The 12,126-nt window shown below is 39.0% G+C and overlaps 1 protein-coding gene across 1 annotated transcript; it reads left to right on the plus strand.

The window, feature by feature from the left end:
- Positions 1-5,142: 5,142 nt before the first annotated feature.
- Positions 5,143-11,649, plus strand: LOC116300709 (fatty acid 2-hydroxylase). Its single transcript, XM_031709629.2, has 5 exons — positions 5,143-5,481; positions 6,734-6,793; positions 7,993-8,403; positions 9,025-9,277; positions 9,771-11,649. The coding sequence occupies exons 1-5, from the start codon at positions 5,200-5,202 to the stop codon at positions 9,839-9,841; spliced, it is 1,077 nt and encodes a 358-aa protein (XP_031565489.2). The 5' UTR covers positions 5,143-5,199; the 3' UTR covers positions 9,842-11,649.
- Positions 11,650-12,126: the final 477 nt, after the last annotated feature.

The following is a 12,126-nucleotide window of genomic DNA, read 5'->3' on the forward strand; positions in this document are numbered from 1 at the left end:
AAAGACGGTGGATTTTAACGGACGTAAGATCAATCTCATCCTGGAATTCATATAATGGGCCGCGTAGAGGACAAACTCAAGAGGATTTACTACGGACCTGAAGGCTATTGGAAAGGAGCGTCGGCCATCAAGAAACTCGCGACCGCGGCCAGGGTATCAGATGAAACGGCTAAGAACTGGCTAAGAAAACAAACCCTCTGGCAGGTTTATCTTCCCGTGCCCAAGTACATTCCCAGACCCAGCTTCACCGTAAATACCCCTAATGAAGTTCATCAGGCGGATTTGCTTTTCTTACCGCACGATAAGGTAAGAAAAAAGACCTATAGGTACGCTTTGACCGTAGTTGATATCGCAAGCAGATACAAGGACGCCGAACCCATAACCAGCAAGGATTCTGGGGAAGTCGCAGAAGCCCTGAGTAGGATTTATAAGCGCGTCTTGAAATGGCCTAAGCTGCTGCAAGTGGATGCGGGGACAGAGTTCATGGGCGTGGTTACCAAAACCTTGAAAGACCACGACACCAAAATTAGGAGAGCCGAAGCAGAGTACCACAGGGGTCAGAGCATCGTCGAAAGATTCAATAAAACCCTGGCCGAGCGTCTCTTTGGATACCAGTATTGGAAAGAGCTGGAAGATCCCTCCAAACGCAACAGGGAATGGACTCAGAGGCTCCCCCAGGTCGTCGCGGCTTTAAATAACGAGTCGGCCAGGGCTACGGGAATAAAACCCAAGGATGCCATAAAAAAGAAACACGTGGAACACAAGTCCTACGTCAGAAGTTCAAGAGCGGTCGGACTGAAGGAAAAAAAGCTCCCCCGCAACATAGTGGTCAGATACCTCTATCAGCCGGGGGAACTCGAAGGTGGCAGTAAGAGAGCCACGGATCCTAACTGGTCTTTGGAAACGTATGAGATTTCAAAGTCCGTCACCAAGGAAGGGCAACCCGTGTTGTATTACCTAAATGGCCCAAGTCGCGGATTTGTCATGGAAGAGCTGCTCATAGTTCCTAAAGACTCAGAGTAGCGCAGCACCGCGCGCCCGATTGCACTCTAGGCATGTCAGTCTTACGTTGCCTCTGCAATGCCCGCGTTTATTATTTATGCGATCCACGGAGAACTGCTGATCGTCATTTGCATCGAAGCTCCATAGTAGAGGTATGTTACATTTGGCACACCTTGCCCCTTTCTTATAGACGTCGTCTACGCATAGGTCGAACGTCATATTTTTTTCTTCGTCGTGCCGCTTGTAGCGAAGGAGTTTCTTAGCAATGTTCTCCTTTGCTATGTCTTCTGGCGTCTTATCGTAACGCATTTGCGGACCCCAGCTTCTTTTCAACTGCTTGGCATACTCTACGCGGCTTACGGCGGTGTAAATTAAGTTACTCCAACACAAACGCTGGTCTATGATCCATAAGGTCTCTTTTATGGTAAGTCCCTGCGCGCTGTGGACTGTCATGCAATAACCCAAGCGCCAGTCTGGGTGGGAGGTAATTTTTTCCACCTTTTCTATGGGTACCCAGGCTTTATCATGTGTTACAGCATTTTGTAGTTGGATGTCGGTACCAGGTACCCAGACGTCTCTTTTTTGCATGCGGGTGTCGTGGGGTTTGTAAGAAACGGGCACCAAATGCGTAGGGAAGCGCTCTCGGTGTATATTGAGTAAGTCTTTCTGTATGCGAGACTGTGCCGCGCGCTTACTACTTAGCACCAGATCCTTAGGGTGCCAGGCGTATAGAAAGTCCTCGTATTTCTTCGCTCGTATGTGCTTACGTAGTATCTTGTTTTGTTCCGCGTCGCTAAGGCCCCTTAATTCCGCCTTTAATTTACGTACTTGGTCTTTGCTGCGGTAGTCGGTGTTGATTTCCTCTGCATGGTCTACCATTCCTTTTAACCATTCGTGGGGCATCTCTCCGGCTATTGGAGGAGGTTGGCATGGATCCCCAGCAAATATCACCTGGCATTTCCCTCTTAGGAAGTCTACGAACTCCTGCAATATTTCTAAGGGAACGGTGCAAATCTCGTCCCAAAGTATTACCGGAGGTATGTCGTGTACTGCCTCCGGTACCCACTTTTGGCCATTCCAGCGAAAGAAGCTGTGGTAGGTTTGCGCGTCGTAACCCATCTCCGTTAATTCCCTTTCCAAACGATGCGTAGGAGTTAACACCTTTATCTTTGGAAAGAGTTCCAAAACCCTGGTGGTCTTACCACTACCACCCGTTCCGTAAAGGTAAGAGAAGCGTTGGTAGGAAATGGGGTCCGTAACTAACGGTAATGGCTCTTCTGTGGGGGCAATGGCGCCTTTTGTGTGTCCACCATGATATTCCACACGTTCTCTCCAGGCTTTTATCTCTTCGTCTTTAACGCGCCATTGACCACTCTCCGCTAACTCGTCTTCGGTGTAGAACTCCTGCATCTTTTCTAACACTTCGGGCTTTACGTACAGGGAATCCGTGGCTACACGTGGTATGTCCTCTTTGTCGAACCGTAGGAGCATCGCAAGAAGGTTAATATGCGCATATGCTAACATACTGGCGCGTAAATGGTAATATTGCGGTCTGTGATCTTGGTAGTAACACAATGCATTCCACTTATGTTCTTTTTGACCTTCTACGAAATAGTCCCACTTCTCCACAGATACCATCGATCCATCGTCATGCGCGCGCTTTACGAGGAAGCTTAACTCTTCTTCGTCCGTTATTAGGCGCCGCTGCATATGTTTTTCGCCTTCTTTTGCACCCTGAGTGAACTTTCCTATGACGACCCGCGCGGTGGGGTTATGCTCAGGTAACCATTTTGTAAAGGAGGAGTGACAAAGTATGGCTTCATGCGCTGTGTACGTCATAAGTTTATGCTCTTCAAAGAACTTTAACAACGGCACTGGAATCCATTCCTTCTCCTGTAAATGTTTACCATACCACGCGTAAATTATAGGGTGTAAGCCCTTTGCTAACTTCCATGAGGTTAATCTTACAAACCCCGTAGCTGGAGCGTCATAGCTGCCGTCTAAGGACACACGAAAGAACTGTGAGTCTGGATGTCCGTAGCGGTCATAATACTCCTTACAATCCCCCAATCCTTTAAAACTTGCGGGGTAACAGTGTTTCATGTCTAAGGAGACGTATTCGTTTTCGTCATACTCCATGTTCCACAGACCTCCATGACCATGCTCTACGCAGGCTTTAGCTATGTCGGCGAATTCCTTAGGCGTGGACTTCCATCCGTTCCTCTTCTTTGCGGCTAAGAAGTCCAAACTACGAGAGCTAAGGACCTCGTCTGAGAAGTCTTCCCCTAAGGTTTCACAGGCACTTCGAATGCGTTGGTGTTCAATTTCGGGGCGGTAAAGAGTACCATCCTGCGTCATAAACTGACTTCCCTCCGCGTCCATCAACCAAACGGAGTTTTCGTGGACTAATTCTACCAACGGAGAAGCTTTATAGACCTTAGTTTCCTTCTTTTTGGGGAACCTAAGTTCTCGCCAAGCGTGTCCATTGTGTTGGTAAATGATTATGGGGGCACCTCTACCTCCGTATTTGTGCGTACCTGGGTAAATGAACCCGTCAGTGATATCTTTTACGTGTATGCGGCGTTCTAAGGCAGTCTCTAACTTCTTGATGTTGTCTATGGTGGCTCCGGCCTTATGTGTGTCTTTTTCCCATTTCCTGATGGCTTCTCTTCTCTTTAAAGTTAACTTACTACCACGGGTGGAGTCCTCAAAGAACTCTCTTACTAACTTCGCAACACAGTTACCTGGATGTCGCATTGGTTTGAGCTTCTTAACGTCGGGCTTCTTAATCTCGTACGCACCGTAAATGACCACAGTAACTGGGTAAGCGACCTCGTAAAACATCATGTCAATACCTACTAACGCTCCCGGGCGCGTATTTTCACTTAAAACAAACAGGTTTTGCTTACCTGACGCCCGAATAGGATTACGGCCCTTTTCGATTATCCACTCGCCGTCTAAATACTTTATAAACGTCAACTCCAAACGGTAGTTACCTTCGGGCATCATGTCGATAATTTTTTCTGCTCTTTCTTCGTTCATCGTCTCATCTGTATCTCCCTCCATAAATGTTGTGAAGGCAAAGTCGGCGTCCAGGCGATCCAACACCTGAGTTCTTAGCTTACGCACAGTTTTGTTTCGTATGCTCTTGATGGCGTCCATCTATATCTAAGGAATATCTTAACCTCCGTTTACGGTACCCAACAGAGCAGCAGTAAGGGACTTTTCGCGCTGCCACCCGATCGCGCAAGACCCCCTGTAGGGCCTCGTCACTGCTCCAAAAACCCCACCCCCCCTGGTGTTTTTCGATTCGTGATTTTTGGCAATGCCGGCGATTCGCGAGTCCCCCTTACTGCTGCTGAGAGAAAGAGAGAGAGAGAGAGAGAGAGAGAATGTGTGTGGGTGAGAGTGAGAGGACTAGTATAGCTTAGGACCTAGGATTAGAACACGACCACATCAGCTACGCTGTATATAACTTATCGTGTATAAATAAATATTATTATTATTATTATTATTTATAAAGGAAAAAAGATGCAATAAAATACATCAATCAAAATATTCCAACAATTTAAAAATGTAAATAAACAATAAAAAATAACCAAACAACAAAGTGAAATCCAAAATTTTAAATTTTGGCAAGGGTAAAATGAGCTCTAAACACCCAAATACTCAAGTCATTGAGGTGTAAAGCTAAATCGCCTCCAATGTTTTGTGCATAAAACTTATATATATACTTAGCTTTTATTTTATCAATGCTCCCACATTTTCTAATGCGATCAATCAAAATATAAGCATGAATAGAAATTCAAATTGTTTCCTTTATTTAAGTTGTTTACAAAAGATGATATTAGTCGATCTTTCCAGTGTTTATAAAAATTTTGAGAAGACTAAAAAATAATTTTTGGGTTCCCTGTGGTAAACATTCCCATAACGGTTTTCATTAACTCTTCCCTCAAAAATATTCTTACTTATCTTTTAAAAGAAGCCTGAAGCATTTTAAATATGTGAAATTAAATTGTATTTTATTATTATTTTTTTTTAATTTTAAATTTCTCCCGAGTTTTAAATTTAAAACATCTGTTTGGTTACCCTGTGGTAGAGCCATGGAAGGACCTGGGGAAGACATGACATAACAGATGATCGGAGAGGACAAGTTAAAGAATCTGAGAAGCACTTGACGACGTTCCTTTTGGAAAGATGGCCGACGTGGCGTCTAAAACACAGCCACAAGGAACAGAAAACTACTCTCTAGAAGAGATCGCTCGTCATACCAGCGAAGGAGATGCTTGGCTTGTTCATTCAAGCAAAGTATACGATGTTAGTGGGTTTTTGGAACGCCACCCAGGAGGTCAGGATATTCTAGTGAAAAACTGTGGTAAAGATGTGACAGAAATAATGAACTCTGCAGACTTTCATAAGCACAGCAAGATTGCTTACGGGTGGCTGCAGAAATATTACATTGGGAAGGTCAAGGAAGAGGTAGGGAATCGTCTTATGGAATTTTAATCTTGGTTGGGCCGTGGGTGTTTTTTGAAATCTGTTTTGAAAGTTGATGGAACGAATGAGTAGTTTTATTAGCTGTAATTATCTAATCTATAATCGCCATTTAATAATAGATAACTTGCTTAAAACGTAGAAATTGAGAACCATTTTGTGCTTAAAAAGAGGAATTATAAGATATTAGAAGATACCTGGGCAAATAATAATAAACGCTTAACTAAAGACGAAACAATCAGCTGTCTCTTCCATTTTGGGGCAACTCAATGCATGACCATGTTGCTTTACATTGTGTAGTTTTTCATTCATGGACGTCATGAGTCGGCGTAGAAAATAAACAACGTGTTATGTATATACCACCAACGATTAAGAGTTTTTGATAAATTTTCAGAAAACTTTTTTTCTGCATAAATTTTTGTCTTTGGCTTTCAAAAGTGAATACCTTGAATATTGAAATTAATATTTCCATTGGTATCAGTTAACTTCGTGTTTGTATAACGTTTATAAACCTGCCTTAACAAATTTTTAAAACTGTGATTCTATATAGCAAATTTATCGGCTTCCCAAAAAAAAACCAACATTTTATCAAAGTCAAAATCTAATTTTTTTCTTGCCAGACTGGCAGACTGGAAGGATCCTGATATGCACCATTTTTTTAAAAGCCAGCTATATTATTATGTAATAACATGTGTATTAAAATTATGTGGACAGGCCAGGGCAGTCTGAAGCCTTGTTCCTGAAGTTTAGTCTTTGTTTTTTAAGTCCCCTTACCTATTTCATTCTTGATCGTACAAGTTAATCTTGAAAACATTCAAATACTAAGTTGTTGTAAAGCATTTGTGGAATCACACCATGTTTCCATCAGATTTATTAACTGTTTCATGCTGTTTGAAGATGACACAACTCAAGTTTTGTCAGAGATATATGTTTTTATAGGCAAAGATTTATATGATGGGTGCTCTGCTGTCAACCAGTGCTATGCTGGTTAAATGTGTGGTCGCAATTATTTATCTGTAATGGTTTCTGGCATTTATAATAATTATAAACATATGTAGCTCAGAGTACACACTAGTACACCTTAATTTTGTACCTGGATACTATCAATTTTTACTGTTAGAAAATTTTGTATTGATATTATTAACTTAAGTGTAATATGAAAAGCTATCACTCATTTGTTATGAAAACTTGATGATTCTAATATAAAAGATCTTAATTAAGCAACCTTTTCTTTCAGGAGAAGAAACAGATTGACAAAGCTAACCTTGATAATGTGTGTGTTGATGGATGGAGAGAGGTAAGGAAACCTTTCTGTATACATTAGAATTCTATTAACAAGCTTTTACCTCTATTTAGTAGCTAGTTGCAGCTTCCCAGAGAGGGGTTTTGCATTGCTTTTTAGCTTGATTAACTGGCTAATTCACAATGAACATAGGTGTGGCTTAATAAAAGTTTGATTTTATGTGTAATCGAATTTTACAGCTTAAAACATAATATTTTGGTTAATCTTTTTTTGGTGTTTTATTTTAGACATAATTTCATTAAGGTAAAAAATCTTCTAGTCTATCTAGACTATAACCACTCAAGGCTTGAATATTCATTGTGTACATAAATATAAAAGCTCATTAAATTTAACAAAAGCTTGAAAATAAAGAGACAGTAAGATTTAAAGTAGTTCAAATCATCAAGTGTCATTGTCAGAAACACTAGGTTTATTTCATATTTTTAAATTACTGGTGCCATGTAATAACATTAAGTATTTTTTCCACATTCCACTTGATATAGTTCATTGATTTAAGAAAGATAGTTTACATTTCAAATTAAGTAGTTTGCCTGTGCACTCAACTGTAACTTTAAAAGCATTTGAAAAGAACCTCAACATAAAAATGCAAAGACATTCATTCACGGTAGTATAATGGATGGATGGTATTTACATTTCTATAAGGAGGAAACTTCACATGTATATTATTTGGCTAAGTTTAAAAAAACTAGTGGAGCACTTCACAGCAGCTATACCAATATAGGGCAAAACAAATGAAATCAATCTCTTTTCATGAAAAATGCATACTCTTAACTCGGACCACAGTGGGGGACTATCTGCTCAAACTCCTCTTTAGGATTAAAACTGGAAAATTAGATGATAAATGTTTACTAAATATATGTATTAATTATATAAAGGCTTTGCACCATCAAGTGATGGCAGTTAACAGGAGGCACAACAATAGTGTTCCCCCCTGGGAACCTGAATTTTTTTCCAATAATGTAAATCAAGTAAGACCATAGTCAATTTCTCACCTCCTGTCATGGCTGCCATCATGTGATGGTGCAAAGGCATGGCCGGAGACACAACAATAGTCTTTTACTCCTGGGAACTTGAATTATTTCTCATGTAAATCAGATTAGAGCCGATTCTATTGTTCCCTCCTCCTGTCATGGCTGCCATCATGTGATGGTGTAAAGTCCCTTTTTTGATGTTCATTTTTCTTATTTTTTCAGGACATGGTTGATTGGAGCAAACCAATGCTTGCTCAAGTTGGAAAGTTAGGTTCTGATTACCTCAAATGGGTCCACTCACCTGTGGACCGACCCCTCCGCCTTTTCCATTCAGATTTTGTAGAATTCTTTTCACGAACGCCATGGTTTTTTGTCCCCCTCATTTGGATCCCAGTGGTTCTCTACACTTCAGTTTTGGGTCTCAATCACCTTAATAAAGAGTATACTAGCCTCTATGAGACTCCATCTTTCCCTGTGGCCCTAGCTGTCTTCTCTTCGTTGTTCATTCTTGGTTGTCTTCTGTGGTCGCTGGTTGAGTATATCCTGCACAGATTTCTGTTCCACCTGCTTCCACCTGCTGACTCGCCATTTTGGATCACATTTCATTTTTTCCTTCATGGCCAGCATCACAAGGTTAATATATAAGAGAACAAATAATTTTTACATAACAAAATTGAAACCAATGTTTTGTTTTTCGTTTTTTGGAGGATTACATTCTCCAAAGTGATAAAAAAAGAACATCACTAATGATCATTCTATTTCTCTTATTGTTCATTTGAATCATGCAAATGTTTGTCAAACCACGCTATAGAATATAACGTTGATGCTCATGATTGTATAAACGTGGCTTTGACTGTCCATGTTGCTCTAATTGCATTAATGAATTTACTATTTTTGCTAAATGATTGTCCATGAATGCAATTGTTTGTCAATGGTGTTATTGAAGTTTCATTAAGTGTAAAAGAAAATACATTTCATCTCCATGAATGTCTGTTCATGCTATTGTTTGTCAAGTTGATGCTGTTGAATGTTCATGTATATTTAAATATCGTTATTGAAAGCCTATTCAACACTAATGAAGTTTATTGTGACATTAATGAAAGTATGTCCACCTTATTGATGCAACAGTCAACATGAATGAAGTATATTTTCTGTTATTGGACAGCAAAAGGTGTAATACTTTAATCTAAAAGTCAGCGCAATATTTATGTCCATGTAACATCTGATCTCTTTTGTTTTCATTAATTTATTCAGGTCCCATTTGATGGAGCCAGGCTTGTGTTTCCACCAGTGGCTGCTTCAGTCTTTGCGATAGGATTCTATGCTTTGTTTAGTTGTACAATGTCCCCTGGCTGTGCTCATGCCATCTTCTCTGGGGGCCTTCTAGGCTATGTTTTCTATGATTGCATACACTACTACCTTCACCATGGCTCGCCTGCTCAAGGTGGCTACTTCTATAACCTCAAAAAATACCATGTTCAACACCACTTTGAAGACCAACAGATGGGTAAGTTAAATCTCTTTGAAACACATATTAATCTATTATAATCATAATCATGATGATTTATGTTATTTTATTAAATAAATAAATCTTTTTGTTTTCTTCATATGCGGCCAAAATGTTGCCAAGTCCCTCTGACCCGAGGCTAATGCTTATAAATATGTGTACTGTATAGGACACACTTGACTCTCACTTCCACTACAATTAATATTTCTAAGTACACCAGAGAGAAACCCTTAGGGCATGTGATCATGAAGGGAGAGACATCAAACCAAACTCTATTGACACATGGTATTGCAGAATTTCCATCAAACCTGTGACCTGACCCATTTCAGACCACGTCATCCCCTAGAGTGTCATTACTTTGCAAAATGAAAAACACAACTCAGATTCTTGTTCTCAAGAGAATGACACATGGTTTTGAAATGGGACAACATTACATCATACACCCAAGTAAGACCTATTTATTAATGGTTTATTTATTGCTTAATAATGACAGGCTTTGGCATATCCAGCAAGTTATGGGACTATCCATTCCATACGTATCCAAACAAAGACAAAGCAAGTTAATTTGCAAGGAATGTAGTCATGATTGAATAATTTAAGGTAATAATAGTTCCTGTTCACATCATCTTTCTTCTGTGAGATGTATGTTGAAATTAGATTTCTTGTTCATGTGTTGTTGTGGTTACCCAGTCGCCTTTTAGTAAATCACTGTAAAGCAGATATCAATCTAGCCTGCATAGTGGCACTTTGGAGAGGGAAGGAGAAAGGGACTGGGACCGACCTCCACTCCCCTCTACCCAAAGCACTGCTACGCAGGCTAATATAGATCAGTCTTACAAGTTGAAGCTAACAGTACAAACAGTCATGTATTTATCCCACTCTCATATAATTTCATCTAAAATATTTTTATGAAGGAATTGAAATATACCTGCTGGTTGATTAGGAAGCCATGACAACATAACTGCACAGCAAGCAGAGATCTTTTTTCTCTTCCTCCATGAAGGCTGCAGCTAAAATGGAGGGCAAAAATTCCTTAAAGAGGGGTAGTGACACCACCATAAGACAGTATTGTCAAAAATTTGTCCAAGGAAAATCTGCAAGTAGAGTTAATTTTACTTAGTGGTGTTCAACATATTATATTACTACAGTAGTAATATGATATCCATCATAATTTATGTTATATGCACTCATACACAGCTACGTTATAATTTTATATCATATAAAATCATATATACATTCATCACACTCTTAATTCAGACAGACGAATGAATCTTGTTTCTTTCTTAAAATGATGTGGTTTTTTTTTAGATATAATCTTTGAAATTTATGAATTTCCTTCAACGTACTATGTACAGAGATTTTTCCAGCAAACAAAAAAATTTGCCAGAGCAGACTTATAATTATTTGTTGTTTAAGAAAAAAATTACTCCATATGAAAAATACTCTCACTGAATCATATCTGTCTTTAGTTGATGCTCTTTGGACAAGTTTTTTGATATAGACTGTTGTCAAAGTTTTTCTCTCATTTCTAAGACTCTGAAACTTATACACCAAACCAACCTATACAATAGAAAATATGGTAATTTTAATGGTTAGCAATCAATAAAATCCAGCAATTGCACATTTAGAATTCACATCTCAAAAAAAAAAAAAAAAAAAAAAAAAAAAAGATATCACATAATAATTTAACTTATCACTCAGTATACTGAGCAATAGACTACGGGGACTGTGGAGCAGAGTTTTGATAAATGGGGGGAGGGAATAGTTATCACAAATCACACGACTTGTTTCAGTTTTAAGATATTTTTAAGGGCGAGGGGGGAGAAGTATATATTCTCCACAGTCCTGCCCTGTCCACAGTCCCTGGACTTAACATATTTATAAAGGTTCAAAATTACGGGAACACTTTCATCACACAGCATGCAACACTATATTACATGTAATTTTAGTTTCTTAACGTAATTAACTGTCACAGGTACAGATTTGGAAAATAGTTTTAATTGGTGAAGTTTCCTCTTTTACATTTTTTATTTTGTTAATGAACTGCAGTCCATGAACATTTCAATCAAACCTCCAAAAGGTTGATTACCAGAAGTCAATATTCATTTGAAGTAAATACTTAAGTGTAGGACTTCAGGTGCGCTGCCGTAACTAATAAAATGACAAGAGGTGTAAACTACAATAAGTGGACAATATAATCTAGGAATGTATTCAATAATTCATATCTATAGGGGTAGCAAGTCACATATTTGTAAGATATATATTTATTAATTGTCGATGACTAGCACAATTCAACTGGGGTTTAAAATCAAGTGAAACTATTGAATGTGTGTAATTGCACTGCAATAGAAATAAAAGTTTAACAGTAAGAACGCTTTGTTGTTTAGTGACTACTGTGCAGAATTAGTTTGAAAACTAGTGGCCGTTCCGAGGTTGAGGAACAAAATTAGGTGAAATTGGCATCACAGTGCATTGAGGGACAGTTTTAGGGGACATCCAATATGGCGTCTATTTTGTCTCATAAAACAGTCCCGCAATGCAATGTATTGTCAATTTCATTTTTTGGACTTATTTAACTATTCAGCAACAATGCGCGAAAAGAATTTCATTCTTTTGACTTATTTAACTATTCAGAAAGGTTGTGCGCTACAAATTTTATTGTTTGAACTTATTTAACCATTCAGCGACGTTGCGCGCTACGAATTTCATTTTTTGAACTTATTTAACCATTCAACAACGTTGCGCGCAACAAATTTCATCGTGTGAACTCCTCTGTAATGTTTCGTTGCCCCTACAGTATCTACGACATTACGCGCAACAATTTCATGTCTTGAACGTATCTATAACTC

This window comes from Actinia tenebrosa, unplaced genomic scaffold (assembly GCF_029948245.1).
Source record: "Actinia tenebrosa isolate PJP-AT-01 unplaced genomic scaffold, QUT_ActTen_1.0 PGA_scaffold2__45_contigs__length_23673736, whole genome shotgun sequence".
Taxonomy (NCBI): domain Eukaryota; kingdom Metazoa; phylum Cnidaria; class Anthozoa; order Actiniaria; family Actiniidae; genus Actinia; species Actinia tenebrosa.